Source organism: Chanos chanos, chromosome 8 (genome assembly GCF_902362185.1).
Source record: "Chanos chanos chromosome 8, fChaCha1.1, whole genome shotgun sequence".
NCBI classification, from domain to species: domain Eukaryota; kingdom Metazoa; phylum Chordata; class Actinopteri; order Gonorynchiformes; family Chanidae; genus Chanos; species Chanos chanos.
This window is the reverse complement of record NC_044502.1, coordinates 8,879,148-8,899,512: the sequence shown is the minus strand read 5'-3', so window position 1 is coordinate 8,899,512 and position 20,365 is coordinate 8,879,148. Positions and strand designations below refer to the sequence as shown.

Here is a 20,365-nt window from a genome sequence, read left to right as displayed (position 1 = left end):
AAAATGTGAGTGCTATATTAAGAAAATAACACTCGAGGGCGTTTTATGGTGACATTTGTTAGGCGTCTGCCACGCAATCTCAGACATACAAACAGCATTTTCATTGGTGCCTTGCATCTATGCTACATAGCCAGGCTTTGGAAAATCTTGAGTCTTTCTTCACAGAAAAAGCATACCAATGTGTCCTTATTAAGTATATAGTTTTTATTACCATAAATTACACAATTTAGGTTAGGAGCGTCACACAACACTGGGACAAAATCATTTACATAAAACAAAGCAAGATTTCACCAATGGTCCAGGACTAATCAGAAAACATTTCTAAAATACTCATTTTCTATCATGGCTGTATCAGTATTGGAACAAACTAAAGTGGTTGCAGTTCTATAATCTTGAAATAACTGCAAAGCAATAAAAGTGGTTGCAGTTCTATAATCTCAAAATAACTGCCAAGCAATAAAAGTGGTTGCAGTTCTATAATCTCAAAATAACTGCCAAGCAATATAATATTAGACCTGTTATTTATTGGCTCCTTCTCTATAACAGTGTTTACAGTGCATTTCAAAGTAAATCAAAATCAAAACAATCCATCTGTGCTTATTTAGGATGAATAATTTAAAAACATCACCACTTACACACATTTTCAAGTCAATAAAAATTACAACTACCAAAGTGTTTTGTTTAACAGTAAAATGATTAAATACTTCATATCTTGTTCCTTTGAGGTCACAAAAATGACACATATTTTGATTTATTCGGTAGACATTTTGACCTTCTTTATATCAATGAGAACTACAGAAATTTCTCTGGAAGATGTCAAAATGAAAAGAAAGCCAGTTGACAAGAACACCACATGAAAGATGCTATAAACTGTTGGCCCAGTAATTTCATCAGTTACCAGTTTTATCGAGCTAATGCTTCATCCTTCAATCAAAAATCCACATGAACAAAGGGAACCTAAGAGACATTTTGACATGCTTTATATTACTTCATAGTGCAGTTATAAAAAGCAGTATTATAGATTTCCAGCACTGTAAAAGAGTATGTAACTGTGTGAGTTAATGAGAAAATACATGTGTTAGTCAAAAGCAGACAAATGAGGATACACAGGTGATTCAAAGGCATGTAAAATCACACAGAGCTTCAAAAAACAAAGAACACAAAATAAAGGTTTGTCAAATCTAAAACTGAAATACTAAAGTGCTCACTCAAACTACAGCTTAAGGACAAGTGACGATGCAGGTTTTCCAGAACCAGACCCAATATCAGGATTCAAACAGTCATATTTCCTGGAAATGGCAGAGATTTAAAAAAAAAAAAAAAAAAGAAAGAAAAAAGCAAAAACAATTACTAGGTGATGAATCACAGAACCGTAGGGACTGGGTTGGCTTACTGCCACAGTGTAAATGGCATATCACAGGTGCATTGTTTAATCCCGACAGAAGCACTGAGTTACATTTATTACACAAGTCTGTAATCAGATATGGATTACAGAAACTTGACTTTCTCTTAGAAAAGACAAACATGCAACTAATTTGCACACAATTTGAACATGCAACCAACTGTCCTGTAAACAAACAGCTAAAGGAATTACTACAGTAGTGTTGATAATTGTGCAGGTGCCTGCGAAAGCAACGCAAAATACATTATTCAGATCTTCAGACATTGTGAGTAAATTGTTATATGCTCTGGGAATACCCAAAGCGAAGAACAGTCTGAATCACAAGAGTCTCAGTTAACTATAGGAGCCATTTCTCCATAACATAAAGCGATGATATTTACATCTTTGACAAACTGGATCGCACTCGACGTAACTTCATTATATTACTCTGTGTAATTTAAAAATATTAACGCATTTACCATTTAAACATCAAAAATACAAATACATTTGCCATTCACAGTCGGAACTTTCCTTAGGCTGCATTTGGACGCGTTTGACAGGAATCGATTCATATAGTAAACATTGAGGGACTGAGTTAGGTAAAGAAGAGTGAGGTAAGCATGTGTTAAGAAGGTTTGTTTATATCGACACATGACCAAGTCATGAGGGAACCAAACAAGCACCGAATACAAAAACCCCTCAGGGCTTACCGACTTACTCAGCGCACTCTCTAAGGTAATGTTTTCACTGCGATCACTATTCCGTAAAACAAATTCAACAGCATAAGATAGCTCTTTGATTTCCCTTTTGCATGAAGAAGAAGAAGTAACTGGTCTTGTGAGAGAGAAGCAGCTCTCTCATAATGCAGTACACATGTGAAACCATATGGTATTGGGTAATGCCGAGAGGGCTGACTTAGCAGAGCAAAACAAAAACTAAAAAAAACTGGGGAATAAAAGATGTTTGTAATGACTGATAAGATTGATAAGAACATATGAGAAAACTTAAAGAAAGAGTCAGAGTTAAACAATGGTTTCAGAGTGAGAGTACTCATAACATTATTCAAGTATTAGGATGAAGATTCAAACATGTACCGTAAAGTCTGAAAATGTATCACCAGCAATCTTCAGACAAAATCTCGGGACCGCAAAGATCCATATATATTTTTAAAAAGTTACTGAAAATTATTTCAAAATTACAAAATGGAGATCCCCTGGTCACACAAAGCTTTTAACTCTTTTGAGTTTTCCCCATCCAAACAGTTGTCACGGTTACTTGTTCTCACTGACACTCTTTTCTTTCATCTCACTTTTCGGACCACGGATCCAGTTCAGGGCGGCAATGGCAGTGCCATCTCCAGTCTGGCGAGAGAAGCACAGGAAAGTAGCCCAGACGAACGCACAGCAGCCTGTGAATGTAGTGCGCACGTACAAAGGCACCAAAGCAAAGTTCAGGAACTGAGAGAGAGAGAGAGAGAGAGAGAGAGAATGTGAGAACCTGTTGTCTATGATAGACAGGTTATGTAACACACTGATCTACCGTGTGTAAACTCGCTTTCATACATAGCACTGTGTACATTGGCACACACTACTAACGTAAATACTGATACCTTCTCATTCTAAAATACTATAAAATACAACCTATTACTAAAGACTTCATAGCATTTGATGCCAGTTTCCCTGTTGTTTGCCATGCTCCACATTGGGGTTGCTTTTAATCAAATACTGTTAAATGATATAATACAGAGAGTGCAACACAGAGAGATCCTGCAGTTAATGGTTGCTTACCTGCACAAATGGCCAGTACATGAGTCCAGTCTGAAAAAGTATACACAGATAAAACATGCATGCTTATTATTATGTGTAGTATTATCTACAGTCATCATAAAAATATATGTAGTTAATAAACATAAACAAGCTACATGTCAAAGAATTCTTGCACATTTGAAACATACCTTATCTCAGGCATAATTTGAATTATTTTCAGATATTTAAACAATTATTCATTGTTTTAACTCAAAATATTTTATCTTTGCAGTAGTGCAAATGACAGTTACTTAAATACTGAGCCCGATTTCCCACTGCTATCTGAATAATCAAGTTCTTTGAGTTATTACTGTATCATCCTGTAACAGCACGACTACTCCTAGAAGAGCTGATAGATGATCAGCGCATGTTCAGAGTTACCTTATAGGTGTTGAGGAATTTCTCCCTCCAGTCTTGTAATATGTCGTCTTTCCCCTCTAAAAGACTCACCCCTGTAAAGATGCTCATATTAGGTGTATCTAAAATAGGACATTATACTTTATATAATTTATACTTTGCATAATTTATAGTTAACTGTGTTATCGGCGCATCAACCGTACGATCAGTTTGTCCTCTTCCCCCGGCCTTTAATAGCCCAACATTACGGAGGCATAATGAGACTCAGTACAGTATAAGGTCCACGTAGTTACACAGTAACATGTGTTTTAAAAATATTTCATGAACAGTAAGGCACAACTCCCGCTACGAGTCACCTTAACCATTCCGTGTGTCCTTATACTGACCTGTATAGAATGCGCTCGTAGCTATAGGCGCGGCGAAGGTCTGATCCAAAAGCAGTTTTCGCAGCACCATGCCCACTGTACTCCCTGGAAAACGTCGTTCCAAAAATCGCATCCAGAAAAAGTTGAAGTTACCATGAAAACTAAAAGCAACTATAGCAACATTTCTTGTGTGCCTCCAATCCATTTCTTCCTTAATCGAAAAGCACTGATGAACGAAGTCTCCACCGGCGAACAGGCAGCCATACAGTGTAACGTTGGTTACCCATGGAAACCGTTTTATGTGTTTTAAAAATGCTTTTCTCATTATTCACAACAAAGTCAGTCTATTCTACGTTTAGTTAGCTGTCAGAGTCAGGGGCGTCTTGCATTTGCAATCGACTTGAAGGTCGCCTAGTTGAAAAATCCACATTCATTTTTGATCAAATTGTGATTCTGCTTCGTTAATCTGATTTTTTTTTTCACTGTCTTGTTCGCTATTCGATATTCTTGTGATAAGTAGCAGCGAGGAAAGGAGATATAGTCTGTACTTCTCGAATTCCGTGTGAAACTAGCCAAGGCAGGGTACGTTTGATAAAATAGTAAACGTCAAGTATGTCAGTGCACTCCGAACTATAAACGTCCGCCCACTCTGACGTACAGCTCGCGGAAGCATTGGTAGCAGACCAACTGATCGCAGTAGCGACAATTTCTGTAAGAATGCTGTTACATCACAGAAAGATAGGGGTCTCACATGTTCAACACAAAAATAACTTGTGCTCCATTTTAACGCAACGCATTGTATGAGAGCTTGCTCGAGCAAATCAGTGTCACACCAGCGGATCAATGCTGATCTTTTTTAAGACTGTCCGTAGCCTATGCAGTGTGGAACTTTTTATTTAAGTTGTCCAAAATGTTCATGTTTCGCTGTCTCGGACTTGTTTAATAACATTATCCAAAATTATTTATGTGAATTACTTAACAGTGTTTTGAATGAGGGACATGGATAGATAAATATATCGTTAAATGCGTTAAATGTATTGAAATGAAAATACATTATATACATTACCTACAGATTATTAAAATGCGCACGACATTAATATACAAGTACTATTGCGTTGCCTATTATGAAATATGATGTTATAGGCAAGTATCAGCCAAACAGGATTTCACTGCCTTGCATGTGTCTTGTACTACAGGTCACATACATCAACAATTAATGGTTTATTACTAGGTTCTCTTTATGTCTGTGCCATTACATACATTTTTGGACATTTTTATTATGTTAACTCTCATCCACCACTTTTCATCTCATGTACACCTCCTGATGCTCGAGTTTGTCTGGACTGCCCTTTGCAGTTTGGATGACCCATAAGTTGGCCACACTTAAAATCAACAATCCAGTAACCAGGACTGACCAAGTTCCGTATATACTGTGCTGGAATCCTATGAGCGCTCCAACAAAAGCCACCAGTGTCACTGCTGCTGATTTAATCCAGTATCCGATGTCCGATATCCAGTTCCCTGATGTGCTTTTTATTGTCTCCACTGTAAGAAAGGAAGGTAAAGAGAGGAGTACTGATTGGCTCCCTGTAAAAAAGCAGAAAGACACATTTCTACAATTACAACGCTTCATGCAGCAGAGCACGCTTACTTGTAGGACAAATAAATTCATGGGCTCCATGTCTCTTTCTCAAACCCTCTCTCCCTTTTGACTCCATCTTAGCACATTTTTTTTTGTTTTTGTTATCATTCAGCTCTGTCTTCACTTTAGAAAGTTTCTCATTATTTATGTGCTTTAACTTCTCCTCTCTGAGCTTGTGCCTTGTTGAAATGTCTCTGATACTCTGTGGTGTGTTGCTCTCTACCTTAGTTGGTAGACAAAACCACTGGTTTCCTCTAACACGTCATCCATCTAACACCATTATCCATGATGTGTGACAATCCCATTGTGTTCTGTAGTATAAATTATTTGCCCCCTAGACTTCTCCTGCAGATTCTTTGCACCATCAATGTTCTGTTCAACGGTAGGAGCTTCCATTTCAACTTCACACACAAGCAGCATCGCAGTCTATTTCCAGGCCCTGTGTGAGAGGACTTTTATATGTTGCTGTGCTGGGTTCATCTCCTGCTCTGTATGAGTATCAAAAGAATCTGCCATAGGTAGGATCAGAAAGGAGCTATTTGGACAAGTGAAATTTTGCAATGTCATTTGATTTCATCAAGGTTTGCTGACCAAAACAATCTTCCTCACAGGTTCATCGCCCTCTTTCACATACTCACCCCATTTATCACAACTGAAGTATTCAGCCAAAATGACTCTGTCCCCCAACAACACTATCCTGAGTTCTGCCTTGGGAGAGAAACCCTCTTAGAAAGTGGAGACAGAATAACTAGTGAAATTCTTCTTAATTTGGGAGAAGAATCACACTGATCATGAATAAATAATTTATAGCATATTAATGTTTAGCAAAAAACAATTCTACATTTTGGCATTTGGCATTATTTACTTTTATTTTATTGCATAGATTATACATAATAGTTCTTCATTGTACCTTTGTAAAGAAAATTGTCAAACAGAAAATTGTTTCTCTGAAACCTGTGAAACTGAGTACAAAATCTGAAAAACTATATTAGACACCATAAACAGCTGCAAAATAAGTAAAATCAAGTTCATTATAGTAAAATTTACAGACTGTTATGTAGTTATCTAAACAATGTTTGCCCCTCTGGCTTTCATACCCATTTTAATATAAATTTTGAGTAATGTACTCATATTAATAGACATTGAAAGTAAGTAATTGACTGAAATACACAGCAACAAGACTACTGTTAAAACCAAAACGAGTTTCACAAGTTATGAAGAAGGACAGGCTGAAATGAACTCTTACAGAAAGTCCACTCATGAGTTACTACTCAATTATTTTGACATATTTGTTAGAACTATGGAACATTATCTCTCATGGAACATTATCTGTCTCTTCTGTTGAATCTAGAGAACCACTGCCAGCGTCTCTTTGGTTTCTCCTCCGGCAGTTTTAATGACCAAAAAGTAACCAGGGATCCAATTAAGAATCCACATACAATGCCACAACAAACCCCTAATGTGCCATATGGGGCTTCTGCTTTTGCTCCTATGAGTGCTCCAACTAAAGCCATCAGTATCAGTATCATTACTCCTGGTTTTGCGGACCGTTCTAAAAGGTCATGCCAAAGAGATAGGTCAGGGTTTTGATCCTCCTCTTTGTTTTCGTCTCCCTCATTCACTGCAAAAAAAGGGAGACAAAAAGAGTGTACCCTCACTTTGAATAGCTACAAAACCCCAGAAAGTATAAAACTCTGTTACAATTACACTTATGGCATTTGATGCTGTGATATCATACTTACTTGAAGGAGGGCTAAATCCATAGCTTCCACGCCTGATTTTCACCCCTTCTATCAGGCCAGACTCCTTCACATCCTCTCCTTTGTCATCATTCAGTTTCTCCAGCACCTCAGAAAGTTGCTGATGGATCATGCTCTTCATATCATCCTCTCTTTTCTCATAAATTGCCCGAATTTCTGTCTTCGCATCCTGAATTAATTCATAGTAGACTTGAGGTATGAAGAAGTTATCATTATTTTCTTTCACCATGTTTTGAATTTTTTTGAGGAGCTCAGAACCCATGGTCTGTGAATAACCCAATGTGCTTTGCAGAACAAAATGTCTTTGCTCACATTTCTCCAGGAGCTTCTCTGCACTCTTAAGGTGCTGGTGTTTCGTAGAACTGTCCAGTTCACCCTCATGTACAAACAGTACCATGGTATGTTTCCAGATTCTTTCTGATAGCAGTTCCACCTGTTGCTGTGCAGCTTTAATATCCTCTTCAATATTTTTATCTATGGGATTTGTCATAGGAAGCACCAAAACTAGAGCATGTGGTCCTGGAGGACAAAGGTTCACTCTATTGGAGATATGTTGTAGGGATGTTCTGTCCCACTCAAGTGTGTCAGCCACAGCAATCGTCTCCCATGCTCCCTCCAACTCTTTCTGTACAAAAACACTACCTTCATAGCTGAAATCATTCCCCAGTAGGACCTCTGCCATATTGATATTCCCTGCTCCGATTACCACTGGCACAATCCTTAGCTCTGTCTTTACAGAGGAGCCTATTTGAAAAGTAAGGAAAGCACAGAAAGATATTACTAAGAATGACTTTTACTTGAATTACACTGACCTTCAGTATTTCATTTGTAGCATGTTCACCTGAATGTAAAAGAACCAAACAAAGATGAATAATGCTGGGGACACTAACCGCAATCAGCTGGGGAAAATCCACCTGCCCAAGCCATCTTAATAAAGGGATTTAGCTTAACTGAGCAAATAACAGAACTATCAATCCTTGGTGGCACCTTATTTATGGTGTTTTGAGGTTGAAGATCACCGTCCTGTGAAAAAAAATCCACTTCAAAAGTAAATGGAGTGGAGTAAAAATGAGCATCAACAGTATAAATTGCATCGTTATGACTACATTAAAATATTTACAAACATCAAATCTAAGTATATGCAAAAGTCATTCCTCTTTCAATCTTGCAAGCGTTGCTTTCACTCTACATGCTGCACGCAATGGCAATTGAGCCAGACTAATAGATTTTTATTTTTCATAGCTTCCAAATTCAATATACAGTCTTCTGGTTGCTGAAAAGGTCTTTGTCCAGCTTACATGGCCAGAAAATATTGCACTCACCTTGAATTGTTGTATTCAAGAAGGACCAACAAGTCTTAACTCAACAGGCATGTCTATTCATGTAGATTCAGGCCACGAAAGAAACAAAATTACATTTCATAGGGTAATCACAAAATTAATGCAACAATTTAATATGCTGTTGCATGTTTGGCATGTCTTAGAGTAATCAACACAGAAGTAAGCTTAACAAGGTCACCAAAACGTAAAGGTTTTTTGAATTTTGTCAGTGGATGTTACTTTCACTTTCACCTTTGTTCTTAAAAAGGTAATTTTTGTTTAAAATAAAGAAGGCATATGAAACACCAATAAAAATGCTGATAGGCAATTTCCAGTTTAACAAATATTAATGACAGAAGTGGAATATATGAAAAATGTTATTGACAAAATTATACCATATTAATGCTGGCAATCAGCAAAACAAGGAAGTAATTTTCATTAAAAAGTGCACTAAAATTTTACAGAAATAATACCTCTAGTTGTCTTCTACAGTATTAGACCACTGTTTTCCTTCTCTTTTAAAGTCAATCCACATAGGAAAAGAATTTACATTGCTTTTATGTCGATCTGTAAATTTCATTTGTAAGAGATCTTAAAATGGCTGTGCAGTTTCTTTCCTCATAAGAGCATACCTCTTAGTCGGCCGATCTTAGACCCTCCCTTTTAGTGTGGGTGTGCCCTAACATTGTGTGAGAGGTTGCACCAGCAGATCACTGCCAGACAGGGGAGGATTGCAGTCTTAAAGACTGTTCATATGCACTGTGAAACCTAAAGATTTCAACTTAAATTGTTCTAAACTTCAGACTTTTTTCAGTGGGAAGGAGTTTGTGAGAGTGCGAGGGCAATGACCATGTATGTGAATGGTGCCAGCATTGTGCTATAATCCATCTTACAGCTATAGCAGGAAGCTACATGAAGTTCTTGGGCTTAAGCTCTTGGGTCTTGAATTCAAATCTGAGAATCTTCACTGGGTAGACTTGGTAAGAAATGTAAATCAAACTCAAAAAAACTAACCTATATGTGTATATGTAAACAAGGCCAGAGCATATTTTCTTGTAATCAGTGACCTTATAATGGAATTACAAAAATAAATATAACAGCACTTTCTGTTTCAACCTGGGCTAAAATACAAATAAGCATCATAGCCTATAAAATAGTGAACTTGTATATTTTGCAGGAGGTACTGACATTACCTCTTTCTCTCTGTAACTTAAAAGTACATTCATCGTATCATTTTAAGTGCAGAGAAGAAAACAATGACATGAAACAAATCAACTACAGTATGTAGGGGAGCACAAGGTGAAATGAGCTATTTTCCCATTTTCATTATTCTGTTCAGTATTTTTCTCTGTAACGTGGATACCATTTAGTACCTGAAGGTGTTGCTCCTTATGACAATCGAGACCTTCTGTTTATATAAATTAATGGACATGCAGCCTGCAAACAAAATTTGTTTTTTTGGCACAACTTAGCCCAGGTGAAGGTTGAGTCAGTGAGTGGGGTAAGTTGAAATGGTTATTACTTTGTGTGTCCGTGACCTGTGCACTCTCTTCATCCTTTTATGCCCCTGGTTTAACTGACAACATGAAATGAAAAATAACTTGGGCTCCTTTTTGTGTTCTTGGTATAAAATACTTTGAGAATTAATTCTCTTGCACTCTAAAATAGTGTCTCTGCTGGCTACCTGTTTACATTCTAAAAGACCTCCCAAACCTGTTAAAGAGAGCCTTTAAAGTGTCTGTGCCCTTATGTCTGATTTCTGTTGTAGTGTTCTTTACACACTCCATACATTTCAGTATAGTCAAAATATTCATTGCCATGTTATAAATCACAGTACATTATATGTTTTGCTGCATTATTCACCATTCTCAAACTGCTAATAAACTGTTACAGCTTATATTTAATTATACAGCAAAAAATGTTAAATGTTAAATGTTAAACAATTCAGTTCAGTTAATGCACATTTTGACTCACTTGCAATTGATCAAGTTGACTGTCTTGGCCCTACTCGCTGAGCTGCTCTCTAAATTTTCAAGATATGCTGACCACCTGTGTTATGCCCCAAATGGTTTTCAAGCCAACTGGTTTCCGTACTTGTTCACACTGTGTTAACAGTAGAAGTTGTGGTCTACCTCTGTCACCAGATCCTTCACACATTCACAAACATATAAATCGCAATTTTCAAGTCACATCTCATATCTACTGTGGCAAATGATTGTAAGTGTTAGGCGAACACAGTGCACGCACGCATACGGGAAGCAATTAGCTTGGAAACCAGTTGATTTCAAAAATCTCAGACATGGACTTAAGATATGGCCATGGCTGCTCTGGCCAGGAACCTTTATCTTTATCATCTTTATCTTCCATTGTGGTAGCCATTAGTAAAACCGCCAAGTTCAGTTGTTAAAAAATGTAGCACGCACTTGACTGACAGCATTGGAGTAGTTTACTGTGATTGGTTTTTCCCCTGTGATGAACACAATATGGCCTATCGCATTTTAGATAAGAAAATTCGTCCGCTGACTTAAGCTATGCGTTAAAGTAACGAGTAACGAGAACCTTCATAGAAATGTAGTTGAGTGAAAAGTACAATATTTGTATTTCAAATGTAATGGAGTAAAAGTCATAAGTTTCCAAAAAAAAATAACACTCAAGTAAAGTACAGATACTCGAAAAATGTACTTAAGTAAATGTACTTCGTTACTGTCCACCCCTGCCCATCAGCTTACTCAAGATATGCCACTTTATCGTCTGCAGGTAGACTTCAGAGAGATAAGCTGCCATTGTGACAAAAATCATTTACTGAACTTAAAACACAACCTTCTGTTAAGCATTTACTTTTTCCACAATCTCTGTTCACTTGCTCTGATGACCTAAATGTAATGCGTGTCTTTGAGCACCAGAATGAATCGTTACCTGTAATTCATAGTTTCATTGTGGTTTTGCTACAAAAAAATAGGTTTTGATTGACAAAATCACCAACCATTTCATTTGAGCTCAACACTCGAATCTAAGAATTTTTGTTCATTAATTTTTTACTAAGGAAAGATGTTTTACGTCAGTTCCAGTGGAGGGCCACCACAAAATTTTACTTGTAATTCCTGCAGTTCTTCTCCTGTTATTGTTAACATATTCACTGTTTTCAATTATTATACTCAGTGTTTTCAAAATGGCTTGAAGGTTGCTTGGCTTTTTATACATTTTATTGAATTTTGTGACACAGACATATCAATAGCCCATTTATCCTACAAGGTCCAAAAAGGTTTGTCAGAAGTAATATGCTACCCATACAGGATTAAAACAATTGTTGTTATCATGCAAACAGACAGCACAACAAAAAGAAGAATTAGACTACACATGCAATGTTTCTAATGGATTGCATATACTGTAATGTGGGGATCATCACATATTTAAGTCTACTGTACAAATTTTCATCAACATGGCTATAAAAACAAGCCCAACCTCACAAACATTTGCAACAATATTTCCTAGAATCACTGTGAGAAATGATCATTGGGTAAATTCACTGATGCCGATTACTAATAATGGCGACAATCATCGATCTGAGACACTTCTTTCTGAAGGCGCGTGTCGGGTCACAGTGTTGTCCAGGATTAAGGGGAAGTGCAGATTCAAGTCCTTCAGTCTCTTGACTTTGATTACTGCTGGTGAATGCGTTCCCAATCTCCTTGCTCGGTCCTGTGAAAAAGCTGAGGCCGGCCTCCGGGGAAAAGGCTGTCCGCATTGGGATGATCCAGGAGAAACCGGATAGTGGACTTGATGTGTTGGACAAAATGTGGAGGCTCGGCCAAAGGGGATGTTGACAAGTACTAATACAGACAGATCAAGGCATGAGCACAAAAAATAGAGAAGGTACAAGCACAAGAATTACTGGACTACTGGTGTGACGACTACATCATGTACTAACCTTCAGGATGGTGTCATCATCTGCAGACAACCAGAAGGCTATATCTCTATTCGGTGACCACTTGCAAGGACCAACTTTCACCAGCTCTTTGCTGGAGTCATATATCGCAGCCATCTGGATCACGCAAACCAGCAAAAATATATCAGCGGAAGGCCATGGTAACTCATTCACTTCGGTTATATACGCATTATAACAGATGACATTGTGTTTCAGTATTTATAAACCTTCATGGACTACTAGAGTTCCAACTAATGCATACCTGTCCACCTGTGAAGGTTCTTGCAGAACGCAATTTGTTGTGAATTCTTCATGATTAGAGACTTTATTCGAAACTGGGACTTTTATTTTGAAATAGCGCTTTCTGCCGCATCCGCTTCCTTTCGTACGGATATGTTTCGTTTGCCGCTACTGGTGCATGAGTCACTAATGATGTAGGTTGCAATATTACTGTTATAAGTTTATGTGGCATACTTACTTGATTCTTTCTCTGTATTTCAGGATGTTGTATCGTTTAGCTGCTGTGAAATGTATTCATTGTGTTGTTGTCATGTTAGTAAAGACTCGTTTCAGTAATTAGCATGTTCCGAACTAGCCCTGTATCACTATGAATATAGTGTACGTATTTCCAGTGTGTTATAATATTAATAGTGCTCACTGTAACAAATTCTGTTCAGTATTCATTCAGAGAAGATGCAGACTTCATTTACAGTCCTTAAATGTCTTAGTTAATATCGCATCAGTAACGAATCAGAGATGCATGTTTGTTATATTTGTGTTTAATTTCAGAAACTGTAATGCACCACGTCATACAACTCAACCTGCAGCGCCTCTATCATTAAAGGGTTTTAATGAAACAGATGACTCTGTGCTCTCTGACCGGAGCCCTGTAGTGGTCAATTATCCACGAACCCAGTTCTAAGGGTCCAAACCCTAACACAATTCCTCTGCTGATCCATGGAAAGGAAAAGAGGCAGGGAATACCTCACCAGTTTTAACATTTACTCCTATCACAGACAAAGATGCAAACTTTCAGCGACACCAAAGAATCATATTGTGCTAGAATCTTAATGTACTGGAGGGCCAGACAGACGGGTGACTGCCTGCTTTATACAGAAGCAGCTTTGTAGCTTAACAGTGTGTGATATTAGCATGTGCAACTTTAATAAAGACAGTGCAGTAAGCAGTCAATAACATGCATGAATTGAAATGATACCTATCTCATAAACCATTGGTCTATCGATCCCATCCTTAACAATATCATTCATGTTTGAAAGTGAAAAGAAAGAGTGCTTACCTCCATAAAGACATGTGAAATATAAGAGGACCATGGGAAAATTGGATTGAAAATGAAAAAAAAAACTACATTTACTTGTGATACAGTATATCTGTAAGTGAATATTACAAGAAAAATCTTCCAGCCTTCCCAAATCCTGTGTAAAATTAGCAAAGGCCGAGTATGTTCAGTAAAGTAATGGATGTCAACTTTGTCAGTACATTCCAAATGCTTTGACTATAAACATCTGCCCACTCTGACGTACAGCCCATGGAAACACTGGTAGCAGACACACTTATAGCTGAAGCGACAATTTCTGTAAGAATGCTGATACATCACAGAAAGATAGGGATCTCACATGTTCAACAAAAAAATAACTGATTTTACTCTTAGAGGTAGCATGTTTGTATTTTTTATTTTTACTTTCCATATAACATATTTTTGGTTCAAAAAGGATCAGCATCATAGACAGAGAAATGAATAGGGTTTTCAGGTAACATTTTTTGTCCATTTACTTAGGAAATGTTTTTTTCAAGCAGAAAACAGAAACATCTGAGCAAGGAACAAAAAAAAATTATGAAAAACTGTTTTAAAAATCTCCAGCCCTCTGTAAGTAAGAAAAAAAATACAGATTATAAAGCAATATATACAATATATTACATTAATGCACAATTTCTATTGCTTCCCCAGTAATTCAAAGCCTGTCATGGAGACCTTTACAGTTATCAGATATACTGAAAAGGCAAGTATCAGGCATGTTAAGCTGTGAAAACCTTTCCTCGTACATCCAGCGGTGCAGGAGAGATTTTAGAAGCGGGGAGGACCAAACTGTGAGCAGAAGGTCTCAACTTTTAAGCTCATATGGGTATGGACTGGGGTGCCTATGAAACTGGGGGGGAGAGGGGGCACATCCCCCCCATCCCCCTCGCCATCTGTGCCCAAGGGTAAATCTCAGATTAAACAACCTTTCATGTGTTATCACTGGGCATTCTTCTTGCTTGTTTCAGACACACATGCTGGTTTTTATACTACTTTTCATACTTTATACTTATACTTTTTATGCATCTTTACACACTTGCCAGTATTACGTGCATTATTTCTCATCCATCACTTGCCCCCTGATTTTCCCATGGCTCCCTTGGGCTGAGGTTTTTTTCCATTGCTCTTTGTTGCTTCAGCAGCTTGGATGACATATTTGGCAACTGTGCAGAAAATTATGCATCCAACGACTATGACAGAATAAGCCCCTAACATGCCATATTGGGATCCTGCAACTGATCCTATGAGTGCTCCGACAATTGCCATTAGTATTACAATTCCTGGTTTTACGAGATCCCAATAAGGTGGGTCCGATTTCCAACCCTCCGCTTTGTCTTTATTCCCTTCATCCACTGTGAAAAAAGAAAGACAAAGAGAGGAGTATAGTTTAGCTTTCTGTATGAAGCAGAAAGACATATTACCACTATTACAACACTTCTTGCATGAAATCACACTTACTTGTAGGACGAGAAAACTCTTCACTGCCACGTCTCTTCCTCGTCCTCTCCCCCTCTTCAGCAATTTCCTTATAATAATTCAGTTCTGCCTTCAGTTTGGAAAGTTCCTCATGGTGCATCTGCTTTAACTTCTTCACTTTGTCTTCATACTCTGTCGTAATGTCTCTTACCTCTGCCTCAGAAGAGCAGCCTCCTTGAAACACACAGACAGCAGAGTGAATCATTTTTACATAATTTGGTTCAAGAATCACATTGATAATGAAAAAAATCACTTACAGAATCTTCACTTTAACAAAAAGCAAACAGAAGTATGTAACTCTGATGACACTAACCATCCTTGGTTGGAGAGAGTCCACTTGCCATCGCTATCTTAATAAGGGGATTTTACTTAGTGTTGAACTTTGAAATATTACTGTCAACTTCCCCCTGACACCATTTTTCTTATTTATGATGTGAAATGGTTGAAGATCACTGTCCTGTGAAAGGAAACAAATCAAAACAACATATGAGGGAAAATGAGCATTAACTGTACAGATGCTGTTACTGTGACTATATTAAAAAATGCACAGACACATGTGTGAGTACACACAAAAGTAATTCCTCTTACATTCTTTAAGCTGTCATTGTTGGTCTACACTCTAACAATCATTGAGTCAGACCAAAACAATTTTGTGTAATGCAGCATATTTTAAAGGAATGCTTATTATTATTAAGGAGTCAGGTCATATTTCAATATAGTCTTCTGGTTGTTGAATAGTTCTTTGGCTAGCTAAAATGACCAGAAAATGCCGGATTCACTCATGCATACACACACACACACACATATATATATATATATATATATATTTTGCCCAACTAACAACAACCTCAAGACTCAACAGGTATGTCTATTAATTTAAAACAGACCAGGAAAGAAAACAAAATTAATTTAGCATGATAATAGTTTAATATGGTAGTTACATAATTAATTGTTTAAGAACTTAATAGAATATTGCATGTTTGGCATGTCCTGTAGTAATATATGTAAAGAGTAAGGAAGCAGCACGATCACATTCACTTTCACTTTCATCTTTTTTCTTTAACAAGGTCACTTTCATATAAGATATAGATGAAATGTTGAACACTAATAAAAATGATAGTTGTTAATGACTAGTTTAAGAAATACTGACGACAGAAGTGAAATAATATATGAAAAATATTATTGACAAGGTTGCGTCACATTAATACTTGCTCTCAGCAAAACAAGGAAGTAATTTTCATTAAAAAAGCATACTGATCTATGTCGAAACAAGTCCTCCACTTCTTTTCTACAATATAATATCACTGTTTCTTTCTTTCTTTCTTTTTAAGTCAAACCACATAGAAAAATAACTTACATTGGTTTTATGTTTTCTTTTTTTGCAAAGTTCGCTTGTAAGAGCTCTTAGGATGGCGGTGCAGCTTGTTCAGGTGAGCATACCTTAGTTGATCTTAGACCCTCCCCTTTAGTAAAGGTGTGCCCTATTGGCTCGTTCAAGACATACCACTATATCATTTCCAGAAAGGCAGAGAGCTAAGTCACCATTGTGACAGAAATCACTTACTGCAACTTAAAACACAGTCTTCAATAACGCAGTTACTTTTTCACAATCTCTGTCTTGAATATAAATGTGTGTCACTGAGCACAAGAGTGAATAATTACCTGTAATTAAGTTTCATTGCAGTTTAGCTAAAAATATTGTGGTTTTGTGGCTTATTGTGGTTTTGCTACACAAAATTACCAACTGTTTCACTTAAGCTTAACGCTCCAATTTATGAATTTTGTTCAAATATATTTTTCTTTGATGAATTTGTACTAAGGAAAAAATGTTTTATGTCAGCCCCAGTGGAGGGCAACTCCAGAATTTCACATGTAATTCCTGTGTCTGAAGTTCCTCTTTGTTATTGAGAACACACTGACTGTTTTTAATTATTATACTCAATGTTTTCAAAATGGCTTGGAGGTTGCTTGGCTTTTACACATTTTATTGAATTTTGTGACACTGACATATATACAGCCCATTTAACTTACAAGGTCCAAAAAGGTTCATCAGAAGTAATATGCTACCAATACAGCATTAAACAACTGTTGTTGAAAACAAACAAACAAACAGACACTACAACAAAAAGAAGTATTTGATTATACATGCAATGTTTCTAATGGATTGCATATATTGTAACGTGGAGATCATCATATGGTTAAGTCTAATGTACAGTTAATCAACATGGCTATAAAAACAAGCCCAACCTCACACACGCTCGCAACAACATTTCTTAGCATCACTCTGAAAAATGATCATTGGGTAAATTCACTGATGCCGTTTACTAATAATGGCGACAATCGTCGATCTGAGACACTTCTTTCTGAAGGCGCATGTCGGGTCACAGTGTTGTCCAGGATTAAGGGGAAGTGCAGATTCAAGTCCCTCAGTCTCTTGACTTTGATTACTGCTGGTGAATGCGTTCCCAATCTCCTTGCTCGGTCCTGTGAAAAAGCTGAGGCCGGCCTCCGGGGAAAAGGCTGTCCGCGTTGGGGTGATCCAGGAGAAACCGGATAGTGGACTTGATGTGTTGGACAAAATGTGGAGGCTCGGCCAAAGGGGATGTTGACAAGTACTAATACAGACAAATCAAGGCATGAGCACAAAAAGTAGAGAAGGTACAAGCACAAGAATTACTGGACTACTGGTGTGACGACTACATCATGTACTAACCTTCAGGATGGTGTCATCATCTGCAGACAACCAGAAGGCTATATCTCTATTCGGTGACCACTTGCAAGGACCAACTTTCACCAGCTCTTTGCTGGAGTCATATATCGCAGCCATCTGGACCACGCAAACCAGCAAAAATACATCAGCGGAAGGCCATGGAAACTCATTCACTTCGGTTATATACGCATTATAACAGATGACATTGTGTTTCAGTATTTATAAACCTTCATGGACTACTAGAGTTCCGACTAATGTATACCTGTCCACCCGTGAAGGTTCTTGCAGAACGCAGTTCCTCTGCTGGTCCATGGAAAGGAAAAGAGGCAGGGAATACCTCACCAGTTTTAACATTTACTCCTATCACAGACAAAGATGCAAACTGTCAGCAACACCAAACAATCATATTGTGCTGGAATCTTAATGTACTGGAGGGCCAGACAGACGGGTGACTGCCTGCTTTATACAGATTCAGCTTTGTAGCTTAACAGTGTGTGATATTAGCATGTGCAACTTTAAATGAAAACAATTCAGGAACTGGTCAGTAAAATGCATGAATTGTTATACCTATCCCATAAACTATTGGTCTATGAATCCCATCCGTAACAATGTCATTCATATCTGAAAGCGAAAAAAAAAAGAATTAGTGTTAATCATTATAAAAACATGGGAAATATAAGAAAACCATGGAAAAATGGATATCACAAAAAATTGCAAATACTATTACCTGTGATACAGCACGTCTCTAAGTGAATTTCTTCCTTTTGATTCTGAAAGGTAGCTACAAAAATCACACCCCAGCAGACACAAACAAAACTCAGGTAAGCATACACACAGATTTTAGTATGAGATATATAATAGTTTGGTAAATAATGCAAAGATGAGTGCTAAATATTAAGCTGCAGGATGCTCCATTTTCCATACCCAATATGTTAAGGCTGAGTTTATGAGACGTGTTGGAGTCATCTTTGAATCCTCCAATAAGGTGCAGTTCCAACCTAAATGTATGGAAAACAACATGACACTTCATTACGAAACCTTAGAGCATTAAGTAATGACCACAGTTTATGTTGACAACAAAATGAGCAATCTACTAGGTTTGTTTATTGTAGGCTACCTGCCATCTTTTGTAGGTTTGCTAAGCGAGGTGACAGCATTCACAATAAGGGGAATCTCTGTCCATGTGTTAGAGCCATCACAGTGCGCCAGGCAGGTAGCCCCGCTGCCTTTAGAGAACCAAGAATACAAGACGTTTGTGGTAAACATTTGTCATTCTGAGTTTTTGTACAAGGACACACAGCGACACCATCTTCACACTTACCTGTGTGCCGCACTAACACTAAGTGACATGTTGTTGCATCCTCAGAGCCAATAATAGTTACAGACTCTGAAAAATACGAGAGCAGTTGTCAGTGTCACTGTCATAGTAAGCGTGACAGCAGGTAAAACTCGTGGTATAAACCCACTTACTATCAGCAGGTGTTGTGGCTGCAAATTCACGTTGCTGCACGTAAAGGAGGCACTTCTGGTCGACAATTTGAAGAGGCTTAGAACGAAACGCCTCGGCACTTTCCTGTGCACAAAGAAAGTCTCTGTGTGAAACTAAAAAAGACAGCTAGCAAACGTGCGGCGGTAAAGTTGTTATGGTACTGTTTAGATAACTATATAGGGGTTGTTAAGTTTATACAGTAGAAGTTCACTGTTGATTAAACTGTACCGGAAAACATCAGCCGACGTACCTTTAAATGTGGGTATTTAGTGAACAATTCTGCTGTTGTGGTCACGCGCTCAATCCGCCGATTTTGTGAAAACAGTGGCATCCTCACTGTTTATGTATCTGTCCCAACCCCAACAAGCTGGCACAAACATTAGCAATTTACAGTACTATTATCCATTGCACTTAATCTGGAGGCACGTACTTCCTACTATTTTCTTTCCGTTTTAAGCTGTACGAGTCAATCGGACGTTCAAGTCAATGGTCAAACATGATTGGTTACACGATATCCGTCAAGTGAAGGTAGCTAATGCCATAGGTTTATGGATTCGTTTTGAGTATTTTGATACTCCTCAATGTTTGCTGCTACATTAAAGATGTTCAACAAGTTTAATGCTTTTTAGTGTATTCTATATGTATAATCAAACTAGACCTCCACAAGAATGCATTTAAAGCAGCACCTATTCTTGGTGCTGGATCGTCCATTTTCTTATGACGTCCACAACCTGTCATCATGCTCTGTGAAGGCAAGGGCCACTACACAACAGTAATCCACGAAAATGGCGGCAGACTAGTGATAATTGAGTTAAAATAAA

The 20,365-nt window shown here is 37.7% G+C and overlaps 2 protein-coding genes across 2 annotated transcripts; both read right to left on the bottom strand.

The window, feature by feature from the left end:
* Positions 1–230: 230 nt before the first annotated feature.
* Positions 231–4,481, bottom strand: LOC115819105 (mpv17-like protein). The gene is made up of 4 exons (XM_030782651.1): positions 3,930–4,481; positions 3,568–3,638; positions 3,169–3,198; positions 231–2,838 (listed from the first exon to the last, which is right to left on the bottom strand). Exons 1-4 carry the CDS (start codon positions 4,231–4,233, stop codon positions 2,653–2,655), a joined length of 591 nt encoding a protein of 196 aa, XP_030638511.1. The 5' UTR covers positions 4,234–4,481; the 3' UTR covers positions 231–2,652.
* A 12,866-nt stretch (positions 4,482–17,347) lies between these two features.
* Positions 17,348–19,942, bottom strand: ntan1 (N-terminal asparagine amidase). Its single transcript, XM_030782370.1, has 10 exons — positions 19,795–19,942; positions 19,526–19,628; positions 19,377–19,442; positions 19,173–19,281; positions 18,980–19,053; positions 18,783–18,836; positions 18,623–18,676; positions 18,318–18,415; positions 18,059–18,172; positions 17,348–17,960 (listed from the first exon to the last, which is right to left on the bottom strand). The coding sequence occupies exons 1-10, from the start codon at positions 19,873–19,875 to the stop codon at positions 17,790–17,792; spliced, it is 924 nt and encodes a 307-aa protein (XP_030638230.1). The 5' UTR covers positions 19,876–19,942; the 3' UTR covers positions 17,348–17,789.
* Between the last annotated feature and the right edge of the window lie 423 nt (positions 19,943–20,365).

What these genes read in the sequence shown, in the direction of transcription:
- LOC115819105 (XM_030782651.1), bottom strand. Translation starts at nt 4,233, where the DNA reads ATGAGAAAAGCATTTTTAAAACACATAAAACGGTTTCCATGGGTAACC. An exon ending in AATTCCTCAACACCTATAAG is followed by an intron (nt 3,199 to 3,567) that starts GTAACTCTGAAC and finishes ATACTTTTTCAG; the next exon opens with ACTGGACTCATGTACTGGCC. An exon ending in TGTACTGGCCATTTGTGCAG is followed by an intron (nt 2,839 to 3,168) that starts GTAAGCAACCAT and finishes TCTCTCTCTCAG; the next exon opens with TTCCTGAACTTTGCTTTGGT.
- ntan1 (XM_030782370.1), bottom strand. Translation starts at nt 19,875, where the DNA reads ATGCCACTGTTTTCACAAAATCGGCGGATTGAGCGCGTGACCACAACA. An exon ending in CTAAATACCCACATTTAAAG is followed by an intron (nt 19,629 to 19,794) that starts GTACGTCGGCTG and finishes CTTTGTGCACAG; the next exon opens with GAAAGTGCCGAGGCGTTTCG. An exon ending in ACCAATAGTTTATGGGATAG is followed by an intron (nt 18,416 to 18,622) that starts GTATAACAATTC and finishes TGTCTGTGATAG; the next exon opens with GAGTAAATGTTAAAACTGGT.